The 25,460-nt window shown below is 57.9% G+C and overlaps 1 protein-coding gene across 2 annotated transcripts; it reads left to right on the top strand.

The window, feature by feature from the left end:
- Positions 1 to 3,854: 3,854 nt before the first annotated feature.
- BLACAT1 (BLACAT1 overlapping LEMD1 locus) lies at positions 3,855 to 23,719 on the top strand. 2 transcript variants are annotated; one of them, XM_060396281.1, is made up of 2 exons: positions 3,855 to 4,235; positions 17,866 to 23,719. In XM_060396281.1, the coding sequence occupies exon 2, from the start codon at positions 17,901 to 17,903 to the stop codon at positions 18,000 to 18,002; it is 102 nt and encodes a 33-aa protein (XP_060252264.1). In that variant the 5' UTR covers positions 3,855 to 4,235; positions 17,866 to 17,900; the 3' UTR covers positions 18,003 to 23,719. The 2 variants fall into 2 exon arrangements, with proteins under 2 accessions (XP_060252264.1, XP_060252263.1); XM_060396280.1 differs by lacking the exon at positions 3,855 to 4,235 and adding an exon at positions 9,612 to 9,713.
- The last annotated feature ends 1,741 nt before the right edge of the window (positions 23,720 to 25,460 follow it).

Genomic DNA, 25,460 nt, shown 5'->3' with positions numbered 1-25,460 from the left:
GTGACCTGGCCTAGTCCCCATGTGGCTGAGAGAGTGCCCCTTTGTGCTGGCTGATGAAAGGTTGCCCTGTCCTGTCTAGGACCTCAATACCGGGAAGGTAACAGGAGAAAGCCCACTCCCCTCCTTAGGCTCTGCACCTGCTGCTCTCAACTTTCCTCGGGGGCCACAGGGGGCCCAGGCAGGCAGCTCGCTCACTAAGCCTTAGAAGAGCAACCCTAGGAAGCAGGTGCAGGAGCCCTTCCTGCCCTGTCCTCTCCAGACAGAACGGGGCCTGCAGCAAGGCTGCCCAGACCCCACAGCCTTTCCTCCCCATCACCCCCGCTCCATCCCCATCCAGCTCATGCTTCTTGCAGGGATTTGGATTCTTTCAGAACAGTGAGCCTGCTGGGAGGTTGTTCCCCTCTGTGACAGAGAGTTGAACTGCAGAGTTTCTGGGCTGGAAAACAGCTGATCCTGTTAGACATCCTTGCCTTTGGCTGAGGACAGAACAGCGTGCAAACCTTCAGACCACAGTCACTTTCTGAAAGAGACTCTGTGATTTTCCTTGGTAACACATCCTGGTGCTTCAAACTGCAAAAGTCAATTCAGTTCAACCAATGTATACAGAGTGACTTTTAAAACTGTCATTGTTACATTGCTTCACCTATTATCTCATTAAGCTATTTCATTACTCATTTTGGACAGGTAATACCCATACAGGGTACAATATCAGAACTACTGGAGGGTAAACCATGAAAACTGAATTTCCCTACTTACTCCTGTGCCCCACCCACTCAGATCCCCTTCCCAGAACCGACTGTTACCTTGTCTCGTGTATTTTCCTGCAGCTGTTCCACACACATCTAGTCTCACTTCATGTTCACGACAGCCTTCTCAGGTGGCTTCTGTGAACCCCCTTTGGTTCAGAAAGGCTAGGTAAAGTGCACAAAGTGTGTTAGTAGCAGTGGCCATTCCACCTGAGTTACGTGTAATTCCAAAGCCCACACAGCTTCTGCTCTAACAGGTTCGCATTCAGACAGCTCACTCTTCCCTTCCCTTCCACAGTCATTCACTCAGCAGGGTTGGCTCGAGAGCCTGGGTGTGCAGGGCCCTGTCCTAGGTGCTGAAGACTCTCCCAGACAGCAGGGATCACTTTGGCCTCTCCACTCACCAGGCTCATGGAGGAGCTGGGGAGGTCGAAATTTCACAAACATGGCTTGGCCACAGGATTTGTATATGGCACTTAAGCAGGCCACTCTCTTTCTGAGTCTCAGTTTCCCTATCTGTCTGATGAAGAAAGCTTAAGCATCTGATGAACTTGACTCAAGGGGCTGTTGTCAGAATCTAGGGATAATAAATGCAGAAGTTCTTGGGAAGCATACAATCCCAGCACATGGGAAGGAGTCCAGGGTGTTCCTATGGACGGCTTCCCTGTGTGAGGGCCAAGGGTCACTGACACATGAAGCCAACCGCACAGAACAAGGAGCTGGGATGCGATGAACCTAAACAGGGTTGCCATCATGATGCTCTTCATTTCAGGGTTGTCTTTGGCATGCAAGGTAGGTTGCAACAGACTGTGACTAGAAGTAAAATGTGGGCAGCGGGTGGGGTTGGCCTAGAATAAGAAAAACAACACACAACTGAGTCTCTTCCAAAACATTAGCCTGCAGGCTCTGAGGCTTCCCAGGCCCATGCCGCTCTCTGCATGATGGATATTCACCTGCCTTCGAGGGCATGATACCAGCAGATCAAGCGCCTTCCTACAAGTTCCTTCTGCCAGGATTCTCGGGGTGTCCCTCCCAGCCCATCTTCACCTGGCTATCCCTTTTTCAGCCTGCAGGCCTCCGCTTAGATCCCATTTCCTCAGAGAAGCTTTTTTCCCTGGACTCCCGAGGGTAGATTAAGAGCCCCTGCTATTCACCACCCCCACCCCACCCCCATCTCTCCTGATTAGCTCATATCACCAGTCGTACCCATCTTGTGCACCAGACTGTCAGCTCCAGGGGAGTGGGCACCAAGCCCATCATTTGCCTGTGTATCCCCAACGCCCAGCACAGAGCTTAAGACATGCTAAAGTATCTGTTGAATGAACATCTGAAGTTAGTCCCTCCTACCTCTGGGTTCAAACTTTGTTTCTACCTTGTTAAAGCACTTCTCACACAGTCGGAGTTCTATTTTTTTTAACACGACGGTCTCATCTGAATCTTGTCCCTTGATATTCCTGGTGCCCAGCTGGCATCATGGCACAGGGGTGTTCCTGCACACCGACTCCTTGCTGAAGGAATGAAGGAGGTAATTCCTGGCAAGGAGCTGCTCTGAACCGCAGGGCATTTCCTTTGCAGACAGTTAAGGAGCAGTCTTCTCAGGTGGGCCCAGGAAATGGGGAACAGGATTAGGGGGGAGCTGATTGGGCTGGAGAGAGGAGAAAGCAGAGAGCCTGAGTGCCATCTCCCCGCTATTACTGCTGCGGTGTGGAGGGTAGGAGATGGCCCCGAGGGAGGAGCCCTGGTCCCCGGAGGGATCCTATCCGAGGGCTCTCGAAGCCCCGACTCTCATTGGGGTGGGCCTGGCTCGGGGTACCGACCCCGGCTGCCCTCGCCGGTCTCCTTCTGGCGGGGGAGGTGGAAAGAGCTGGGGCGGGGTGCGGGGTGGGGGTGATTGAGACCGCCGCCCTCTGGGCTTCCTCCTCGGTCCCTCAGTCCTTGAAGCACCAGCCAGAGCTGGGATGAGAGGTGGGTGGCTCGGCCCGGGCGGCGGGGGAAGGGCGGCGCGCCAAGCCGCCAGTGTCCTCCGGCGGCTGGAGCCAAGGCCCAGGCTCTCGGCCCCCACGACGCGAGGCGAGCCGGGGCTGTGCGGTGAATGCAAAGAGCCAGGCGAGCGCCCAGCGCCGCGCAGCCGACGGCGTCCTCGGCCGCAGCCCAATGAAAAGAGAGCAGATAATTTATTCTCTAATCCCGGTCCGGGTGCCGGGCGCTGGCGAGTGGCGGGGGCCGGGAGGGAGTTCCCCTCCTCCCCGCCCGCCCCCGCCGGCCGCCCCCTCCCCGCCCCCGCCGGCGCCCGGCGCGCACACACACATTTCCTGACAATTAGCGAGCACACCTTGGCCGCGCGGCCTCCGGCGGCGCCGCAGCTTTTGTCTCCCGCCCGCCGGGCTGCGAGGCGCGGGCGCCCGTGCGCGAAGTTGCGGACCCGCCGCCCCGGAATGCCGGCCGCCGGCTGCGGTCGTAGGGCCCGGAGGGCAGGGTGGGGGGCCCGGCGCGCCGGCCCCGGGGCTGGGGGGCTGCCCCAAAGAGGAGAAAAGACAGGAAAAAGTAAGGCAGCGCTGCCCCCTCTTCCTTTGTTATAACCCTGAGTGTGAGCGCGCGCGGGAGTGCCTGTGCGCGAGTGTGTGCGTGCCGATATGCGCGCGCGTGTGAAAACGCATGCCTGCCTGTGCGGGTCAGGGCCGGCCGGGGGCGGCGGGGCCCGAGGGCGCTGGGCGGCCTGGCGGGGCGGGGGATTGCACCGCGTGCCCGGGTCTTTCTCACTCTGCGCCGAACTCGGGCGAGCGAGCAGGTAGCCGTCCCGCTCTCGCCGGCTTCTCGAAGGACTGAGCTCGGAGTTTGTTCACAGACGAGCGCTGCGCGGGGGAGAAGGGGCGCGCCGGCCTGGGCCCGGCCTGCGGGCATTGGGGGAGTGGAACCTCCTGCAGAGCATCTGCCCTGACCGCAGGGGGCGCACCTGGGGGTGTCTCTGGGCTTCGAGCGCGGCGCCGCCGCCGCCACTGGGCCTCCCCGCCCGGGGGTGGGAGATCACGACGGCCCCTGCGAGCCCGGGGAAGGGGCGCGGCTGCGGGGGCGGCTGGTGGGGTTGCGGAGGGCATGGGAGGCGGCGAGACTCAGTCTGTCTAAATGCCAATTGCCCGAAGTTCAGCGCATCGGTTGTCATTTCATACGTTAATGCATATTTATGCTGCGCCGGAATAGGCTTCATAATTAACTCCCGGAGCATCCGCAGAGGTTAAAGGGACCCTGAAGATTTGTGCATTGATTGGGTTCCTCGGCGGTGTGAGTGTGTGTGTGTGCGCGCGCGCTCGTGTGTGCGTGAGCCCCGTGCGAACCCATTGAGAAGAATAATTATTTTTCTCCACTGGAAGCTACAGCAGAGAATAAGACAAGGAGTGAAGAGAGAGAGAGAGAGAGATAGGAGGGGGAGAGAGAGAGAGAAAGACACAAAGGAAGTGAGTGCGAGAGAGGACACGGCTTAGCATCCGAACTGTGAGTACTGAGCGAAAACAAATAGGCAGAAAGTGCTGCAAACCCCTGGGCCGGGTGAGGGCCAAGAGGCTGAGGAGGACCCTCTTCTTGGCCAGGGGTGGGGGTGGGGGGTGCGGCGGGGGGGTTTGGCTGAGCGATGAGGGCTTCTTGAGCTTTGGGCGGACCCCAGGTTGCGGGCTCAGGCACTCACCTGAAAGCCGGCGCTGACCAGCCGCGGGCTGCGTCAACCTGCCGCCCCGGGTCCGCAGAAGGGAAGCCCCCCGCTCCGCCCGCATTGTCTTTGTTCCTTTTAAAGGATTTTGCTGCCGGTGGGATTCAGTGGGGAGTGTGAGAGGGAGCTGGAGCCCCGGTTCTGGAGGGAGCCGAGTCTCCCTCTCCCGGCTGGGAGAGACCCGGGTGCCTCCGCGCTTTGCTTTCCCCTCGCTGTAGGGTAGGATGGGGGAAGGGGCTGTGAACAAGGCCAGGATCAGGACTTTGTGACCCCGGTGCATTTGTTTGGCGCTAAGACATGAAAAGCAGAGGTGTCCGGAACTCTGGGGCAGAAGTCCTCAAGAGCCAGCTCGGTAGGCTGGAGAGGCCATTTCCTTGGGCAGAACCACCAACTCTTGGCCCTGGATCCTTCTCCTGCCTGGGTCCTCAACCTCGCATCCCGAGAGGAGCAGGAACGCCGGGCTGGGTGGGGCCGGGGGAGGCCGCGACGCAAGGGAGAGCGGCTCTCTTTCCTGAGAGAGGGTCCGCGACGGGGTGCTTCTGGGAACCCTGCTGGCCCCCAGCCCCGGCCTCTGCCGAACTGGTCAGGAGAGGGCGCCTGGGGGCCGGAGGGAGAACCCTCCCTTCCTGACGGACATTCCATAGCCGCCTTTCGGAAGCTCTATAGAATCCTGCTCTTCTTTCAGCCCTCGTTAACAGATTCTTCTTCAGGTTTGAATTTACTTTTTGCTGGTGGTTTTTCAATGTATCTTCATCTGCCAGTGAACAACTTAGCCTAACATAAGCAAGCCTGTAAGAAGCTGACTTTAGAGAGAAATTTGGCCCTTTTGAGTCTGATACTGGAGCCCCAGGACCAGAGAACTCGGAAATGATTGTCCTTTAAGAAGCCCCCTTGGGGAGCAGTTTTGGTGGCCTGCAAACCCTGTTTCCAGCTTCCAGGAGGACACAGCTGGGGCTTGGGGCTGGGAACAGCTTCTGTCACTCATTTCCACCTTCCCATCACCCCATGGGGCCTGTCAAAGGAGAGAGAGGAGGAGCTCCCTTACACACACACACACACACATACACACACGGCAGAACTTCCTCCAGGTGGTGCTGGGCACCCTCTGAGACCCAGAACAGCTCACTGGACCCATACACCTGAAAACACACACACACACAGAATATCCAGCTGAGGCCACTCTCCTAAAGGTATGAAGAGGCAGGACCGACCCTCAAATGGGGGGAAGGCTTAAGTTCAGTTTAACCCCCAAAAGGGAGCGTGAGGACTCTGAGTGGTGGGGAGGAGCAGGGTGGGGCTGCAGGACTGAACGCAGTCGTGTGCCTACACGCCTGGGCCTGTCTCGCCCCGGCACTGCCTGCTCGGGGTCGTGCTCCCTGGACCCAGCGCAGTGCCTGTCCCCTCTTCTGTGCTTGGTGCGAGTGTGCTAAATGTGCACCACAGACCTCCTCCCATCCTTTCTCTCTGCCTGCCTCCTTCTCTGAGAGGTGGTCCACTGCGGTTTGGAAGCGCCTAGCCATGTTCTTTAGGTTGAACCACCGTTGCCTTATGTGAGTTGAGGAAGGCGTGGGAAGAAAGGAGTCAGGGGGGAATAGGGCCTGGGCAAGGCCCTGGACCCTTTGGATGTTCACCAACTGCTTAGGTCGAAGCGCCTGTGTTTGCCAATGACCTGTTATTGTATTTTTCTTTGACAGCGTTCTGTCTCTCACAAGCCCATCCTTGGAGCTTATTAGAGATCAGATGCAGGGGCCAGCGATGTCAAGCCTGTAGGGGCCACCCACTGCCCCCAGCCTCTGCCTGCGCTCTCTACTTCCCTGATTGCACTGTGCTTTTGTTGCCTGAGGCTGTCACCAGCTCTGGCTTCTCCTTGCCCGGGGACCCTGCCACCAGCTGGGGAGCTTCCTGTCTTTGCCCAAGAAGGCTCAGAACTGGGGCTCCTGAGACAACTAGAGGAAGCCTTTGGGAACAAGTTCGTGCCTGACCTCTCTGCTTTCTTGCTCAGTGGAGCAGCACCCGCCTCCCCTCAACCCTTAGGCAGGAGCTCCCAAGTCAGTGACTGAGTGGGAACCGAGCTGGTCACACTTTGAAGTAGAGGCGGAGCTGGGAAACAGGAAATTTGAGCCATGGGGAAAGCTGGGGTAATAACAGGATAGCCATGCTGCTCTAGTAGCAAGCTAGCCGCTGGGCTGGCTCAGGTCTGGAGGGCAAGGCATAGGAGACTGCCAGGTCCATGTGGGCCAGTTCTGGTTCGGGACTGCAGCAGTCCGCTGGCAGCTCCAAACCTGGAGGCCTGTTTGGGACAGAGGCAGAATCAAATCCCTACGCATTCTCTGAAGTACTTTGACCCTCCCAGCCCTGTGGTGGGTGGAGTTCCCCACCCACAACCTGCTCCAGCACAGGGACCCTCCCCCCAGAGAATACAGGCATGAGGGAGCGCCACACACACACCACGCCTGAACCATGGGACAACCTAGATCTCTTGCCTTTGCTTCCAAACTTCTTCCTTCATTCAACAAATCCGTACTGACATCATTCAGCCAACATCCTTACGGTGAATGAGCTTCCAGTGAACTCTTCTCCACATGGGAGTGACCGCCTCCTGTTCAGTACCTCCATCAGAATTCCTAATGTCCCGATTTGTTGCTACCATGGGGCGAAGAGGCAAGGCTGCTTGGATCCAAACTGCTCCCCCCAAAGTACAACAGTCTATGAGCAGTTAGGAGAAGTCAGCTCTGTGTGGGTTCACTGTCCCGGAATTGATGGGAAGTAAGTTTTGCTCTAGCTTACTTCCAGGTGCAAATATTCCTTCCCCACCAGTGTGCTGGTCCTGAGCGCCTGCCTTGCACCTGGTTTGAGAAGTGGTTCTGCACCTTGTGTCTGGCTTCCGCTGGGGGCAGGCAGCACACTGGCCCCGCTGGAGTTCTAGTTGCCTACTCGTTTCTCGGGCGGAGCCCAGTCTGCATCCCATGCCCCTTGCTTTCAGTTCAGCTGGAACCGTCTCCAGCCCCAGGGCCCCAGTGTAGGCTGAGGCTAAGTGTTGCTGTGTGCTCTTGAAGGGAATGGTGGGACTGCTGTGGCCTGTTCCCCCGTGAGACAGGCTTCAGTCTCCAGGCTGGACATCAGCCACATGTGTGGGCATCAGGGGACTCATTACTGGCGAGGGGATGGCACACCTGCAGGGCCCTCAGGGTGTCTGCGCTTGGTCGGTCAGACGGCCCTGAGGGGAAGGACAAGAGGTCAGGAATACCTCAGGTCCGCTCCCACGAGCCGGGCGTCAGCCAGCAGCCAGTTCCCCCATCCCTCTCTGCTTCCTCCTGTTCTGCCTGTTTCCCACTGCAGCCCTCCACTTTGCTCGTGGTCAGCATTTTTCCTTTTCCTGCCTGCTCCTTTTTTCTCTCTCAGCCTTCTCCTGCCCTCTTTTCTAAGAGCAGAATGCCCACCCAGCTTCTGCAAGCCTCAGTTTCTTTATCTACCAAATGGGAAGAAGAATGATAGCGCTTGCATGAACCAAATGGTTATAATTAACAGGGGCCGAGCGCTTGCATGACACATAGCTTTCACTCAGTATAACACGAGTTCCTTTTCTTTTTTCTCCTACGTTGTTCCTTTTCTTTCACGGTATCTCTCAGTGTCTCGGTTCTGTCTCTCCCGTTGCTGTCTCCTCCCCTCCTCTGCTCTGTCTCCGACCTCCACTCACTCCCGCTTATTTCCGGCCCCTGCCCTCCTCCTGTCCCAGGCTGTGCTGACAGGAGCAAGGCTGGGGGGCCGGGCGGCAGGCTTGGCTTCTCACTGCAGGCCCAAGAGTGTGTGGAGTCCTGAGGGGCAATGGGAGCCAGCAGCAGGAAGGATGGAGCCTCTGTCGGGCCAGAGAAGGTTCCCACATCCTCAGCTCAGCTGAATGGGCATTCCGGGGGCCAGGGTGGGGGGAAGCCCCCACGGGTGTAGGCATGGGGGACCCACAGGGCTCCCCGGTGTTGCTAGCGTCTGTTGACGTTTCTGGGGAGAGCTCAGACTGCAAAGTGACTGTCTTTTTCCCTGGAGTGGCCTGTCCTGGGGAACAGGACCAAGGAGGCTAGTGGCCTGTGGGGTGGTTTCTGTGTATTTCTCCTTGAGTTTCCTGGGCCCTACCCAGTCTTCACCCTCCCACACAGAGCTTCAGATGGTTCAGAGGCAGCCACAAAGGAGACGGGAATAGAGGGGGTGTGGTCCTAGCTTGAGAGGGTGAATCCCTGGGGCTCTCAGCAAGTGGTGGTCTTTCAGTGGAAAGCAGGTTCTCAAGCCTGGAGGAAGCAGAAAAGCAGGTGAGGCCTGGTGACCTCTTTCCCTTCCTGCACATTCCAAGGAGCTCTGGACAGGCCAGTACCTGAGACTTGATACCTGTTCTTTCCCCTCCCCCTCCCTCCAATCTTTCTGGCCCCAGAAACACCAGTGGAGAGGGGCTGCCCGCTTCCAGAGCTTACCAGGGGCTTGCCAGGTGGGCTGGGGCTGGCAGGCCCGGGACTCAGCCTGTCCCGTGCCCAAAGTGGGCAAGCCAGCCCTGGGTCCCAGCTGAGGCCCAGGAACCCAAGGGCAGGACCCACCCTGAGTGGGTCTGAGGCTCTCTGAGACAGAAGGCTGCCAGGCAGTGCCAGGGCAGAGGATGTTGGGGGCCCCAGGGAGGACGGGTGAGCGTAGAGAGGAGCTCGGCTGCAGAGACGGGGAGGGGCAGGCAGGCGGGAGAGGGGCCCCCCAGGGAGCCGCCTCAGGTCTCCTGCCAAAAATTAAACCATAAAAAAGCTGAAGGGGAGCAACAGGGGGAGGACCGAGAGAAAAGAGGTGGGGAGGGAGGGAGGAGACCAAACAGCCCCTCCACACCAATAGCCCGGCGGGGGGGACGTGAGTAATACATGGCTGGTTCAGAGGCAGTGAGATCAAAAGCGAGCAGATACAAGAGGTTTGTGCTTCACCGACCAGACAGCCAGAGGCTCAATGAGACCTTTGTTACCCAGGCCCGAGTCAGGGTTGAAGGAATACCTGACCTCCCGGTCCTGCCCCCATCCTGGCCCCAGCGGGGGCGGCGGCCGGGTCTTCACTCACAAGTCAAGTTGAGCTGGGCACTGCTCAGCAGCCGCGGTGGGCGGGCAGAGGGAGCAGGCCTGCCCCCGGGGGCTGGGCCTGGAGCTTCTGGGGGCAAGTGGAGAGTCAGTGGCTGCTGGAAGCCAGGAAGTGGCTCTGCAGAGATGTGAGGGAGACCTCGTCGGACAAGGGGCCCCTGCTGGGCCCGCCAGGTGAGCAGCCCCTTGGACCCCAGCCCAGGGCCCAGAGTCTCTTGGGAGGGAGCTGCGGGCACGCCACTTGGCACCCACAGGTGTTTACAGGTCCCAAGTCTGGGGTTTGGGGCCCCGTGGGAGAGGAAGGGCAGGGAAACCAAAGGCTTCTGGGGTTGGGGCCGATGACCCAAGTTCAGGTGAGAGGTTGGCCCCAAGTTTGGGCAAGGCTGGGGTGCACTGTGTGGGGTTGCTGGGGCATGCAGGTGACCCAGCTAGAGGAGGCCGCCCTGGCCAGGGTCCTGCAGGAGACAGCCAATGAGTCGGCCCCAAGGCTGGGTGGGAGGCTGCCGTGGGGGTGCCGCCGCTCCCTGCAGACACAGGGCCGGATCTGGTCCTGAGGCCTCTTCCTGTCCTGTTGGGCGTCCCTGAGTGAGGTCAAGGCCAGCTCAAGGATCTGAACCCCTTGGGGCTTCCCTGCAGTCGTGCCCTCCAAGGCTGATGCATGCCTGCAACTGACCCATCACGGGGAAGGGAGTGAAGACACAGTCCTTGGGCTTCGAGAGCATCTTTTCTGGGGTCCTGAGACCTTGGTTCATCTCAGCTGAGCTCTTCACCCTAGTTCTAGAGGTGCCTGGCCAACCACACATCCTTCCAGTGAGAGAGGCAGAGCACCAGGAGCCCTCTCCCCCACCATTGCCCAGGGATGGCTCGCTCCAAAGCTAGCTGCCCTCGGCTGCAGTTTCGAGGTCAGGCCTTCCCCTGCCTCCACTGAGCTCTGAAGACAGATCCCTTTCCCCAGCTCTGGGGCCACCCAAGAATGGATGCAGTTGCTAGCCACCCGCACTAGTCTAGGAAGTGTGGGCTGACCCCAGCCTTGGGGTTGCTTAAGAAACTTGCTCACTCCTGTAAACCCAGGCCCTCCTCTGCCCTCTCTGCTTCCTGTGGCTGGACTAGAAAGGGTTAAGCTTTGTAAGGAGAGAGCCCAGTATGGGACTGGTCCTCAGGCTGCAGTGGCCCGATGAAAGATCCGGCCTTATTCTCTAGAGGAGGAGGTAGTTAAGGACGCTGGGCAGGGGGCTGGAGGCTCATTAAGAACATTTGAGGAGGTCCTTTATGGCCAGGAAGCCACCCCTCCTCACACCCCAGAGTGAGACCCATTGTGTGGGGCCTTTGTAGGGCAAGAACTGGAAACTCATTACTGGGATGGCTTTAAAGCTTCTGAGGCCCCGGCAGGTGGTGGGGGATGGTAAGAGAATGTAACTTGGGGGGCCCTTGTACATCCTGTCCCAGAGGCGGTGTGGGTGGGTCGGTGGGAAGATGAGTGCGTGCTCCCCAGAAACCCCCAGCTCCCTTTTGAGATTACTGCCGCTGGAACGCCCCCTCCCCGCCAGCTCTGCTGTGGCCTATGGCTTTTCATTCCTATGTGATTACTGTTCCAAACTCATGTAGGGCTAAAAGCCATGGGTTACAGTGAGGGGCGTGCGCCTACTCCTGCACCACCTGCGTCTCCCCCCAGGGCCAGGCTGGGGGCAGCCACAAAGCAGGTACCGAGGGAGCTGTGCATGTGGGGGCTCTGGTAACCTGGGATCGGGAGGCTGTGTGACCTTAGCCAAGTCACTTCCCCTCTCTGGACTTGGTCTCTCACTCTGATAAGAAGAGGCTAGGCGAGGGATTCCCCAGGGAGGCTCCCTCAGCACAGAGGGAAACGTCCAGGGGTTGCGGGGGTCTCTGGGCCGGTGCCTCTCGCTTTGCCAAGTTCCTGAAGCCTGTTGTGCTCTCAGAGATCGGGGCGCTGGAATCGGGGCACTGGGCCACATAGCCCTCTGGCCTCTGCTTCTTGGCCTTGCTGACGCCTCCTGTCAGCTCGGGATCCTCAGCCTTTTTCTGTGTGAGAGAGACCTCAGGACTTCTCAGGGGCTGAACTGAGACAGCTTAGGCAGCAGAATGAAGCTGGGAAGGCTGCGAGTTGCTGCCCAGCCCCGGGCTCCTGCCCAGTCCGGGCGCTTACCGCCCTCCTTCTAGGTCTCTGGAGGGTGTCTCCTCTCCCTCCGCCCTCCTGCCTGAATCCCTCTTGCCGGGCTTCCCAGGGCTCTTTCTGCTTTTGTGTTTAACCTGCCTGACTCCGTCCTGAAAGATACCAACAGACAGAAATACGGCAGCCTGGCTAGAGAGCAGAGGAACCACTTTCTCCTCTGTCCCCCTTCCAGCCTCTGGTCTAAGACCACTGAAGGATCAGAGGGTCCTCTGTTTGGTATTGAAAATCAGAAGGCAAGCTACTTATAATGTCTCAGAGCCCTTAATTTCCTCGGCCAGCATTTACCTGCCATGTACCGTGCAGGATTCTAACTTACCTGGACTAACTCATTTAATCCTGGAAACAACCCAGGAAAAGGATACTGTTATTACCCCATTTTGCTTCCGGGAAATCCAAGGCACAGGGGTGCTGAGGAACTGGCCCAAGCTCGCGTGGTTGGAAAGGGGCAGGGCTGGGATTCAAATGGATGTTCTTGCCACGCCCTGCTGGGTGCTGGGAGAGCCCAAGGCGAGGGCATGGGAAAGCGCTGCCTCACACCCGGGCCTCTCTTCACCAGGCCTCTGTAGGAGGTGCGTTCACAAGTGGCCCCGAGGAGCAGCTCTAATCACCCTTTGTCTCTCCTGGGTTTTCCTTTTCCATCAGAAGTGAGGGGGGGGAATGAAAACAATGGGAGAAGCGAGAGAAAGCCCGAGGCAGCTGGGTTTTTGCTGGGGCTCATCCAAGCCACTTCCCCTCTTGCCCCAGCTTAGATGGTGCAAGAACAGGGATGAGAATTTGCCAGGGTTTCCCACTTTCCCCCTGAGTTCCTTTGGCCAGAGATCAGAGGGGGCTGGCATCTCCTTCCCCCGCCTCCCTCCCGTGAGCCTGTGCTGTTCCTCTAGGACACCCAGGCACCCGATTTGCTCCCTCTAGCTTCTCGTCTCATAAATTAACAGGGGTTGGAGCAGTGTCCCCTTCCGGCCTACACTGAGTCTCTCCCAGGAATCCTGTTGCACAATTTGCCAGGAAGGCCCCGGACACTGGGCTGGGTCTGGGAAGAAGGGGACAGATGACCCCTTCAGGGATTATTATCTCTCTGTGATGCTCCAGCAAGGCAGACTCTCAGCAGGGGTTGCTGGGTAAATGTTTGCTGAATAAATCCTGAACCAGGAGAGCAGGAGGGAGGGGTCAAAGCCACTAACAGGGGGACAGGAGCAAGCCCACCACTCACCAGAGAGTCCCCCCTTGCAGAGGCTGGGCCTGGGTGCTTCTGGGGTTACAAAACTGCAGCTCCTTTCTCTTCTTTGTCTCTTGGCCCCTGCCAGTGGGGCAGGCCTGGAAGAGACAGGCAGTTAAATATTTCACATAATCGTTGAACTGTACTGAATAGGCGAGCTGGCCTCCTGCCCTCTCCTGGACGACGTGCAGGTCAGAAGGCTGCGTCTATCCTGTCCTCTGCCTGCAGACTGCTGAGACCTAAAATATTCTGAGCAATCTAAGTCTTTTTCGCAGTCTTCAGAGCTACCCAGCATAAGGCCTCCCTTGGGACACTGGGCCTGTGCTTAATGCTGCAAATGAATCTCTCTGGCCCATTTTTAGTGGAAATGGAGTTGGACTTCTAAAACTCTGTTTTCTGAATGCAAAGACTGTCGAAAAAAGTCTCTGTCCCATCTTTAGAAGGGGATGGCATTAAAGTTTGACATTTGGGGGCCCATGTCATCATGTCAAGCTGATGACCCCAGTCACTCTTGTGATGACCCTGGGGGTGGGCCAGCCTCAGACAAGCAGGCCTGGAAGACCCTGGAAGCCAGGGAATAAAGACATTTCAAGACTGTTAGTGTTTGATCACTTGAGCTCCTAAGGCCCCCAAGTTCCCCAGAACTACTGGTAAATGACGGGTTGCCCTCTTAGTTTCGAAAGCTGATGGAGTTTCTCCTCTTTCTCCATAAGCAGGCGAGCGAGATACAAGGGGTGGGAGCTGGCCTGGGCAAGCCAGCAAAGGCAGAGGGGACCTTGGCTTCAGATTCCAGGCGCTCAGTGAGCCAGAGGCTGGAACACGGTCTCAAGCAGGCCAAGAAGGAATGAATCTCCAAGGAGGCCTGGACTTCTCCGAGACAGGAGGCCGGTGCCCAGCTCTGCTGCTGCCAACTCTGGGAAGAAGGCCTGGGATCTGTAGTTTGTGCCACCACCCACCCTTGGCTTGCCTTGTTTATCAGCACAGGCTGGAGACTACAGTTCCCAGAAACCTACAGAGGCCAGACTGGGGGGGAGGGGGGTGGAGGCGGAAGGGGTGGGGTGTGAGGCTCTGGGGTGGCAGGGGAGGAGGTGGAGAGAAATCCCAGTTCACTCCCCTTTAATTCTCTCTCCTGGTGTGTCTGCTCCTCGCCCGATCTAATCCCCCAAATCCGGTCTGCTAAGCCGCAGCTGCTTCCCCGTGATGAATGGCTCGGGGAGGGAAGGTGAATCCGTATTTTAATTACAAAGGCGCGGAGCTGAGGGGAACTGGGGAGGGGCGGAGGGTTCCGCAGTGCTCTGGAGGCTGAGGGCACCCCTCCTCTCTGGGTCATTCCCCTTCTGCCCTTTACCTGGGGTGGGGCTGGGGCAGAGTGCAGATGGGCGTGCCTTGCTGGAAGCTACCCTGCTTCAGGAGGTGGGGGCTGTGAGGGGTGGGGAGTTGGGGGGAGGGATATATCCCTTTTTAGCCTGTAAGAGAATTCCAGGCTTGTCTCAACACTTGTAAATATGTTCCTGTCCTTCCAACCCCTACTCTGGCCCACCTTGGTGAAGGGCATTACCAAAATTTGAGACACCTAGGAATTTGTGGTCTGCAAGCTGGAACCCTGGCTTTCTCCTCATTTTAGTCTCTGGGCAGCTCTGGCTCCTGTCTCCCTCTTCGTTCTTCCACCATTCAAGCCGTCTCTGACCCACGGCCCCATTTCTGCTGAAGATGCTGGAATTGGAAGACCCTGTAGGGTGTCTGCAGGGTCCTCTTGGAGTGAAGGGGAGTGAAGGCTTGGGAAGGGGTCAGCAGGGAGGCAGGGACACTCCTGGCTGGAGCTGATGCTCTGGGGGTGGGAAGGGCTTCTGCTTAGCTCCCACAAAGCTGACTGGGGTCCGGCCAGGGAGGAGGATGGGAAGGAAACCAAGGCCAACAGCTTGCAGTCAGATGCAGCCTAGCATGGGAGAGCAGGCGTCTGTCCAGTGTTCACGTCCCTTTCCTTCCTATTCTGGGTTTGGGGAGCTGTTTTTCAGCTCCGTGCCCTTCCTGGGCAGGGGAATTGAGGCTGGAGGGGAAGGCTGCAGAGTGGGAAGGGAAGTTTCCATCGCACACGTGAGCAGGGAGCGCCCCCTTCCCCTTGTCATCCGCTGGCTTCATTGCGACTCTCAGACTCCATTCGTTTCAAATGTTCAGACCCTTTCCCCCTAGAAACAGTAAGAGGAGGTTCTTCAAGGTCTGGCTTCTCTGGGGAGCCCTCCAGCTACTGTGAAGAGAAGAAGAAAGGGGCACAGAGCAGAGACCACAGCCTGGGCACAGAGGGCACCCAGGTTCCTACTGGCGGGGCAGAGGGACTCGGGGAGGAGGAAAGGGGCTCTCAGGCCAGACACTGAGTGGGCACCGGGGCTGCCCAGGGACTTGCTGCCAAAAGGGCCTGGAGTGAAGACCCTGCACGCCCTAGGAGAGAATGGCAGGCCAGCCAGGCACTTCCAGTCAAAGCCCTGAGCAGAATAACCAGGCTCCCCCAATACATCTTCTGCCCTTAGAAACAAGGACCCGGCTCTCCAGGGAGGCAGTCCCCAGATCCACACCGGAGGAGCCAGGTTGCAGCCCTTCGTCCAGCTCTGAGTGGCTTTTTCAACCCCCCTTTCCTCTAACGTGTAGCTCCTGGCTCCTTCCTCCATCACCCACCTTGCTTACAGTGGGCAGAAGGTTCAGCTTGTTCTCATCTTCCCCAGAGTACCCCTGGGAAGCACAGTCACAGGCCTTGCTAGGAGGGCGTGTGGGGGCTGGGGTGGCTGTGTGCCTTTTGCTGTTTCTAAGAAAGCAGGCACTGGAAGGGAAGTAGGGTGGGATGGAGGAGGATCTCTGAGCCCTGGGATCAGAGACTGAGCGTGGAGGTGAGGGAGCCAGGGTCAAAGGAACTTCCAACTTGTTTCTGCTGTGAATTCCTTCCCTAGGTCAAGTCTGCTGCGCCTGCTGATTCCTCCCCCGATACTTTCTCCTGAGCTTTGTCGTTAGTACCCTTGATACACTCCACCTCCTGCAGCAAAGAAAGTGTGTGCCTTCACAATGACTGGCTACGAGGACTCTGGCCCTCTTCCTAATCAGGCTAGGATTCCCAGTGCCCTTTCAGCCCCTTAGCTCTGGGGTCTAATCTGTTAAACCTTGATTAATCTCCTGGAACACTGCAATGAGGAAATGAAGGCCCAGAGAGGTACACTTCCTTGCTTAGGGTGATACACGTGCCAGCGTCATAGCCAAGAATAGAACCCAGGCCGCCGAAGCCCCCATTAAGATCCCTGTCTCTCTCTAGGTTTGTCACGGGAGGAATCCGGAGATAGATATAGTAGTTGTGTCTCGGCTCTGTCTATATATATCCTGGAGATTGTGCTCTGCTCTCTATATATACTCCAGAAGAGTGGGTGTGTGGCTGGTTTTGGAAAGCGGGTGATTAAATAACCAGTCTACCTACCCATGCTGACTCAAGCTGGGCTTCCTGCCCACCCAGCTGGCCATTGGAAATGCGCTGCACCTATTAATTACAGCCATTATCCGTATTACCGGGATCCTGAGCGCGGGAGGGAGGAGAGGATCCTGACGGGACCCAGCCCACTGTGGGTGCTGCGCTTAGGGAGGACCTGCCAGCCAACTGGGCACTCTGCTCTGCCCGGAGAAGCGTGAAGGAAGTTTGTTCAGAGGAGCAAGGGTGGCAGGACCTGTGGAACTCTCCGGAGAGCCACCACCCGGGCCCTGCCAGGTTCCTCAAAGACAGTGGAGACAGTCCTCGCACCCAGCACTCAGGGCTGGCATCCCGGGCACTGTCTACAGCTGGAGGGGCCGGGGCAGGGACGCGGGCCTGCGTGCTTGTTCTCAGCCGCTTCCTCGCAGTGTCTGGGCTGTCCTTGGCGTTCCTCCCAGAAAGAAGTGACCGCAGCAGGCCCAGGGTGTGGGCCTGACCTCCATGCAGGGGGCTTTCCTTTGTCCCTTCTGCTCCCTCCAGGGGCAGAGGAAGGCCAGAGAAGCGAGCTGCAGGCGTCTGTGGGTGGCCGCGGCCAGGGAGGCCTCGGTGAAAGGGGCCCCTTGGAGAAAGGGGTACTTTCACAGACTGACGACCCCTCCCGTGGCCCAGCCCGAGTTCCGCAGACCCCAGAGAGGCCCCTGCCTCCTGTTAGGAGGGTCGTGTCACCTGGAACGGGTACAGCGGGGTAGATCCAGCCTCAGCCTGTACTTGGGGCTGAGACTTTTACACCAGGGAAGAAGCCATGTTCTTACCCCCCACCCCTCTGCCCTGCCTAGTGCTCAATAAAATAGCCCAGGGCGCTGAAATAACTGTCTGCTCTCTGCTGAGGAGGGTGAGGACTTGGGCTGGTCAGGGGAAGTGCCTCTTGTTCCCTGTAGGTTTCCCAAAGGGCCTCTGACAAATCAGGGCTATGAGGGGGCGCAAGGAATCCGAGACTCTGCCAGGTGTCGGGTGGTGCTGGCTGAGGGGCTGCCCTCAAGGCCCCCGAAGTCCACCCTTGGTTCGCGGGACTGCGTGGTCCTGAGGACCCAGTGGACGCCTGATGCCCACAGTGGCGCAGCGCAGAGCTCGCTTTGAGCTGGCATGCTGCCTGCCCCCAGCCGCAGCTGTGCAGGGACGAGGCAGCCGCAGGTGTGCGGGGACGGGGAGGCCGAGGGCAGGGCAGGGACGAGGCAGCTGCAGCCAGGGCCCCCTCTCCCTGGGCTCGCCCGGCTCCAGTCCAAGGCCGGACTCAGCTCCACAGAGACCAGGATGCAAGGAGCTGTCCGAGACAGCCGTCAGCGACGCGGCCCCACCCTCAGGGCCAGGAGAGGCCTCGCGGGGCCTCTGCAGCCTCGGGGGACCCCGGAGTGAGCCCCAGCTTGCTTCTCTCTCCTGCCTCTCTCCCACCCCCTTCCTCCTCTGCCTTCCCCTGCAGATCTCTGGTGAGCAGCCCCCGGCCTGGCCCCGGGCATGCCCCAGTTCACTTTCGCTTGCTTCTGTGGCCTCCACGGTTTCTGCAAGATGAAGAGGAAGAAGGAGGAAGCTCACAGGCAGCGGGAAACAGCGGTGTGAGCGGAACCGGGGGCCCTTCTTCAGCCCCCGCCCCTGGCTGAGGCTTGGAGCAGGAAGCCTCCCTCTGACCGGGGCTCTTCTCAGGTGACCCCTGACCCCATCTCACCTGTAGACAGCAGCCTCCTCCGTGTGGCCTGGCCTCCTGCCCCTGAGTTTCCAGTCCCAAGAGCTCCCTGAAGAGAGACACTGGTCACACCAGGGGAAGCCCAGGATGTGCTGTGGGCCTTCCAGAGTCAGAGAAGCCCCAGGAAGGCCCCAAGAATGAAGCATCTTCCTGCCCTGGAGGCTTCTGCCCAGAGCAACCACTCCCATGAGGAACATGCTGCCTGGGGCCAGGAGAGCTGCTGCAAAATAGGAAACCTGCCAGAGAAGCTCCAGCAGCCTTGACCCCGGGGAAGCCTCAAGCAGGAGGAAATGTGAGGCAGACCCCTCCAAGCCCAGGATGGAGTCTGCCCTGGGATCCCAGGACGTGAGCCGGGAGCCACGGCTGCAGGCGTGTGGCCAGGAGCTGAGTCTCCTGCCCTTCATCCCCTCCCGAGGTCCCGCTGGGCCTGGCCGCCAGGAGGCCCCCTGAGCGCGGTGGAGGGACGGGACGCGGAGCAGACTTCTGTCCTCAGCTCAGCGGGCCGCCTATCCTCTGCCCCACTCTCCTCCACCACGGAGAGCAGCCTTCCCTCCAGCCCAGCTCACCTGCGCCCAGCCTGGCCTCACTCGCCTCCACTGGGGCCCCTCAACGGCAGCTCAGATGTGGCGGGGCCTCCTCAGGGACTGCCCTCTGGGCCCAGACCGAGGGACCCCTTCCTGTACTAAACCGAGCCCCTCCTTTGCTCTCCCATCTTCTTGCCTCACTCGCCTGCCCCTTCCTTCTCTTCTCAGAAGCCATAGTGGGGAATGCTTGCATGTGGTGCCTTTAGGGGACACTGATACCCTCCTGGACGTGCCCTCTAATCCTGTCTTCAGGGTCAGAATCTATCCCCACTCCCAGCCTGTTTCCAGGAGGTGGGAAGCAAACGAAAAACCGTTTCCTTCCTTCTCTGCCTCCATCCCTCTGTCCTCTCATTTTGATGAGACCTGGCCTTCTGTCACTGTGTCTGGACCTCTCAGGTGCTAGAGGGTCACACACAGCAAAGCCAACAGCTGAGGCAGATTCTGCGTCTTGAGTGAGTCTGCCGTCTACTTCGCCACTGGAACAACTCAGCCCAGGAACACAGTCTGCATCCAGGGACAAAATAACCTTGCTGACACATAACAAGTGACCTGGGTAGAGGAGGTCAGGGTCAGCACAGAAGGGGCTGTACACCCTCTGCTTGGAATGTGCCCATCTCTGGGTAGTGGGGGAGGGCAGGAGACCTCTGCTGTCTCTTCTGGAAGCAAGGGCACGTGCCATCCTGGCAGCTTTTGTCTGTCCCGCCACCCCCACGCTCAGGGGCATTTCCTAAACTTTGAGCAGATTTGGTGGATTCCAGGTCCTCTTTGCAAGGCCAGAGCACAGCTTAAGATCTCTTTCCTCCCAGCCTCCAGCACCCTCCTTTGCCCTCACCACCGAGCCCCAGCCCTCTACAGTCTGTTATTTCCTTTTATATCCAAAGAATTATAAACAAATCCTTCCCTCGAGGAAGGAGCAATAATGGCCACTGAGGTCACAAGGGACAGAAGAAAACCTCCCTGGTTCTCCAGCCTCCTGAACAGTAGCGGCCTCAGATGAGGCAAAGAGATGGTCAGGAAAGCCTCCCAGGGCCCTGTATGAGGCCACAGAGCCCTCCTGGTGGCCGGGGACAGCTCTGGCAGTCGCCTGCGAGGCTGCAGCCCCAGCGAAGTCACTTCTGTGGCGGAGGATGAAATTGTATCCCTAGAGACTGAGGTGTTGGGTGTCCTGTCCTGACCACACGGGTTGACCTGGAGGAAAGGTCAGGAGCGTGGGGAACGCGCAGGAGGGGTGGTGAACGAGAGCTTCTCTGCTGTCAGGCCGGCAGGGATTTCAGCTGCAGGGGTTTGGCCGTGTGCCTGTTCGGGGAGAGCTGCTTCCCCCAGGGGACCTCCCTTGGCTCTGGAGGGATACTGGATACCTTGAGCCCCCGCTCTGGAAACATGGAGAGGTCCCAAGGTCACGGCCCAGCTGTGCCTGCAGACAGCTGCCCTTGGCCTCGCCTCCAAGCCATGGCCCCTTTTTCATCCCACGCTGAGGTGGAGGGCAACACGGCAGCTTCCTGGCAGCTCACCCCTATCTACTGTCCCTTAGTTTCTGCCTCAGGGAAACGGGGCCTTCGCTCCTCTCAGAGTCTCAAAGGTGAGCCCAGGGCACAGGCTTCACCCCAAAAGGCAGGAGCAGCGCCGGCATCCACAGACCATGCTCCCCAGGCAGCGGACTTGGAGTCCAGACTCTACTTCCTCCTGTTCCTCGTGTGTTTGTGTGTGTGGGGGGTCTGGCCGCCTTGCTTCTGGCCCTAAGTCTCCTTCCCAGAGATCAGGTGGTACCGTTGTGTCCTCCCTGTTTCTAATTCCCTCCAGCCCCAGTGTTCTCTCCCAGACCCCACCTGAGGAGGTGATGGTTCTGAGGAGGGGTCGGGCCTCCCGGTCTTGCCACGTGGCATGAGTCCTTGGAGACACGCAGGAGACCTTAGTTTTCCGTCTGTAAGAGGGAGACCTCCCCAGGCGCACTTCCCCTGCGTGTGGGCTGTTTGGTGGCAGGATAAAGGGCCGTGAAGGGTGCCCGAGGCTCCCACGACCTGACTGGCCGGAGGCCCCCAGGGGTCATTTTTCTTCTCTCAGGTCTTTTTTCCCTTAGAGTATCATCTCCTTCTCCGGAGCGTATGAGTCAGCGGGACAGTACGGGAAGATTATGATTTTTTGAGGAAAAGAGCAGTAATTTAACTGAGTGCGGTATGTATAAGGTAGCACGGTGGGCTGCGAAGAACATTGAGCTGGGAGCCAGGACTCCTGGGTCCCAGCCCTGCTCGGTCACGGACAGTGGTGTGGCCTTAGGCTGATTATGTTGTGTTTCTGGGATTCCGTTTCCTCAGCTGTAAAGAGAGAACTGCACTAATGGCCTCAGTCCCCTCCAGAGTCCAGGGTTCTGTGGGTCTGGGAGGTCAGTGGGGCCCGGGGCTGTGGAACCAGAGGGCTTGCAGGTTTCCTATGCTCCGCTGCTGTGCTGTCTGTGTAGCAAATATGGGGAAGGCAGATGGGAGTGATACGGTGGATCTAAGAGCAGGTGGGAGGACTGAGGAAAAGCCAAGGCACCCAGAGCCTCTGCTAGAATCCCGCCCGCCCCGGCCCCCCGCACCCCCTGCTCAGAGCCAGGACGCCCTGCAGCTCTGTTTCCTTCCAGTAGCCAGGACCCCAATTCCAGGCCCAGGCGGGGCTATCCCAAGTGCCACTGTTGTGCATGTTCTCTCACACACACACACACCTTGCACATGGGTCTCAAGGGTCTGCTCCCTGCCGCACTTTATGTAACCCCTGCACGGCTGCTGGTGAGCCCATCTCCAAGCTGACTGACCCGCTCCACGTTATTACCTTGCCTTCTGCAAGGGGAAGTGCCTCAGGCTGCAATCTGCTGTCCACAGACTTGAACGTGCATTTTGCCCAGCGCTCTGGGATGGGCCGTTGACTGTCCTTGGATGGAGAGCTGTGGCCCGCATCTCCCCACGCTCCGCACGGCTGACTCCTGGCCTCGGCAGCCTGCTTCTGCTCTCCCGGCCTCCGAGAAAGGTAGTGACAAGACCCATTTCCTCCCTACCTCATAGGAAGGCGTACATTGTACCAGATGTGCCCAAGGGTGGCTTGAACTTTTGCAGACAGACATTTGGTTCACAGCCATGAAGATGGGCTTTCACCAGAGAAGGAAATCTCAGGCTGCTGGGTCTGGTGGACTCCTTGGCATGCTGGTCCAGAAAGCGTGGTGTTCACTGTGAAGGTGGCCGCTGTATCCAGCAGGTGATGAAGCTGACACCATCGCCAGAACCAAGAACCGGAATCTGTTCCAAAGAGCAAACTCAATCCCTCAGACAAAGAAGCAAGAGCAAGAGGGAGTGGTCCTGCCCTCACCCTTCTCCGGACACACAGCTCCCTAAGGCCAAGGCACTGAGCAACGAAGGAACAGGGTAGTTAACCCTCTGCCCCCAGGTCGGTGCACACCGTGCTGGCTGTTGTGGCCAGTCCTGCCTGGGATCAGAACCACAGGCCGTGAAGACTTAACAGTAACCTTGGCTGTTCAAAGGGGAGCCCAGAAGGTCAGGACCGTCCACCATGAGAGTGGAGTGTGGGGACTACCCTGGACTTATTATGGTGAGGAAGAAATAAAAAAATCCAAGAGCCCCCAAACGGGGCAGTCCAGGCTCTGGCGGAAACCTCAGGCTCTGGAGCTCAGGGGTTTCCTAGCATGTGACCCCCCTGTCTCCCTCCCCTTGGGCAGCCTTCCCTTTCCCCTCTGCCCATCCCTGAGTTCCACGCGAGAGGTGGGAGGCAGGCTGGAGGGGGAGATGGCAGGACCCAGAGATCCTCAGGACTCTCCCAGCCTTCGTTGCCATGGCAACGCTGCTATTTTTATCCCATTGTTCATGCCGCTCAAAGCTCTGACTCTCTGTTCCAGAGAGAGGCCAGGCTGGCTTCTGCCCTCATCCTTCACGGCAGCACCTTCTCCCAGAGGCCTGGCAGGGGAAAGCGGAGTGGAGGGAACGAAACCCGCTGGGCCACCCCTCAGCCAGGGGGACTGCCTGACAGCAGTTTGCCTCTGCACCTGCGAGCCTTTGTTTTCTAGCTGGCTTAGGCGCTCAGTTTTATGTTTTCAGTGAGATCAAAACTCCCCATGGTCTCCCTGAGAGGCTGCTCCAGAGAAAAAAGGAAGAGCTGCTGCTTGCAATGAGTTTTCCCCACAAAGCGATGACACTGGGGTTGCTGCCCTTCTTGGGAAAACCAGAGCTGGTTCTGAAGAATGTCCAGTTGGCACAAGCCAACCCCTGCCCCCCCGAAAGGGGCTGGAGAGCTAAGTTTGGTTAGTAAGCAATCAGATGTACTGGACATCCCTAGGGAGCCTAACGGTTCCTCCCTTTCCTCTGCCCTCCACCGAAGAACTGGGCCAGCTGGGCATCGTGCCTTTGTCCAGTTTTCATGCCCAGAGCCTGTTCGCATATATTCTCCAGTCTGGGTTTGTCGCCTTCTCTCCCCCTAACCCCTCAATAGCTGTCTCTCTCCAAAGGCTTGAAGTCTTAAACTTTGATGATGCTCTTGAAGGCTGGGTTTAATGAAAAGCTTTTTTAGCCTCTCTTCCCTGGCCCAGCCTCTGGTCCTCTCCCTACACCCCACCCACTCCCGTGGCAAGGTACCCTTGAGAGCCAATGGTGCTAACCTTCCCCACCGATACGCTTTGGAGGCCAGTGAGATTTGAGCCCTCCAGCTGGGGTAGTTGGGTTCAGAGCGAGCATTTCTTGCATGTCCTTAAGATCATGATCCTGGAGACAGGTCCCAGGTCTTAACCCAGTAAAGTGCAATCATATTGTGTCAGACTCCTGCCCTGAGGTGAGCTGACTCCTGGATGGCTAATTTTTCTAGGGTGGCTGGGACCCACTCACTTAGCCTCTAATGGGTTTCATTTTGGCTCAAGACGCATGGTTTCCACCATCTATGCACCTGGAGTAAGCACTTTTCTGGTTGCCTCTGAAAAGCATGCTGGCAAATGCTGCTCTGTTAATTGCTGTAATAAACAGACTTTTATTATATCCCTTTGCAGTAAATGAATTATGTTGTCAGGGTAGATGGGGCACCCGTGTTTATTTCACACTGTAATACACGGCAGCAGCAAACGCTAAGCATTTATTTCCACCAGCTCTGTTGGGGAGAAGGGAGACTGGGAACAAGAGGAGTATGAACACAAAGTGAAGTGATGGGGTCCCGGAGGAGGCTTTGGGAGACACGCAGAGCCCTGGGCCGTGGACCTCACTTGTGCTATCTAGAAACTGGAGGAAGGCAGGCCTTCTCCCTCCGAGCATCTCAGAGAAACAGTGGGATAAAGCTGGCTGGAGGAGATGATGTGGGGAACAGGAAGAGTGCTTTGGGACTAACAGTGTGAGCACACGGCTATGAAGGTGCTTTTATTTTTTACAAGAGAAATAAAGACCTTTAGGCGTACTTCTCAGGACTATTGACAGGACAAATGGGAATTTTCAGACTTACAAGGAGAGAAAGATGCCATAATATTAAGAACAAGAATGATTATATCATACGGTATGTGAATTATATATCAATAAAACTGTCTTTTAAAAGGATTATTATATCATAACTCCACTTTGATTAGAAGGCCAGCGATTTCAAATCATCACTGAAGAGGCTCTGAGGGGACCAGAGAGCTAGAGCCATCAGGTTTCACCCAGAGCCAGCTTCATGTGAGGCCCAGGGTAGCTGGGGCAGGGGGGTGCTGAAGAGTCTCAGGCTGCTGCAGCGTGGAGAGCGACTGAGTGCCCTGGGGTGGCCGGCCCCTTCTCCTGGGACAGCCACCGCAGAGCTAGTAACAGGCTCGCAAAGGTGTTTGCTGACGGTCTGGGATAAATAAATGCCCCACGCCTCTCAGCCTTTAGGAGTCAGCTGGCGTGTCAGCTTCTGCTGCCAGAATCCCAGTCCTCGCCCCTCGTGTGGGGAAATGTGTGCAGCGTCCTGCTGTCTGTTAATCTGTCCCATCAGACTTGAGTCCTGACTGTGCGAGGCCCTCGGGGAAGAGCCGTAGGAGAAACACGGGGAAATCACACGCTGTCTAGGCCCTTGAGGAACTCACAATTTAATAAAACGAAAAGACTTGAAGGATTCAAGATGCAGGGCACAAGCAGAGTGCTCTGAGGCTTCAGGGGCCTGAGAGGGGCCTCCAAACACGCAACTGTTCGGAGAGTGGGGAGGGATCAGGCAAGGCTTCACTGTGCAAGTGGACTTCCAGCTGAGATTTGAAAGATGGAGACGAAGGCATGCTCAAAGCACAGATCCCAGGACCCCTCTCTCTTTGCCAGCATCTAGGACATTTGCCCATGGTTATATACACATGCGGTGACCTTGCAAACAAGCACCATACAGAGCCTCTCCTGTCGCAGGTGGGCCCAGTTGCTCCCAAATTCCTTTCCTTTCCAGGAGTCTGACATTTCTTCCTCTTCAGGCTTTGACTCCCTGAGGCTTGTCCTCCAGGAGGAAGGGGAACCCTGAGCAGTTATCAGGCGTTTGCCCCACAGCATCAGAGAATACATTGGGCTCTCTTCCAGAGCAGGTTTCACTCGGATAGGAGAAAAGCATGGGAGCGTCGGTGCACATCTGATCCCAAGGTGGCATGGGTTGGTGGTCGTGGTGGGGCACCTGGTGGGGAAGACGGACAAAGCAAAGGGTGGCTGGGAGCTCTGACAACGAGCTCCCCCCGCGGCACGGCTCTGCGCCGAGGTGTGCAGCCCATTTAAGCGCCCTCACTCTGTAGACAGCCTCCCTCCT

Source organism: Ovis aries, chromosome 12 (genome assembly GCF_016772045.2).
Source record: "Ovis aries strain OAR_USU_Benz2616 breed Rambouillet chromosome 12, ARS-UI_Ramb_v3.0, whole genome shotgun sequence".
Classification (NCBI taxonomy): Eukaryota; Metazoa; Chordata; class Mammalia; order Artiodactyla; family Bovidae; genus Ovis; species Ovis aries.
The sequence above is the reverse complement of the archived record's forward strand: the minus strand, read 5'-3'. Positions and strand labels throughout refer to the sequence as shown.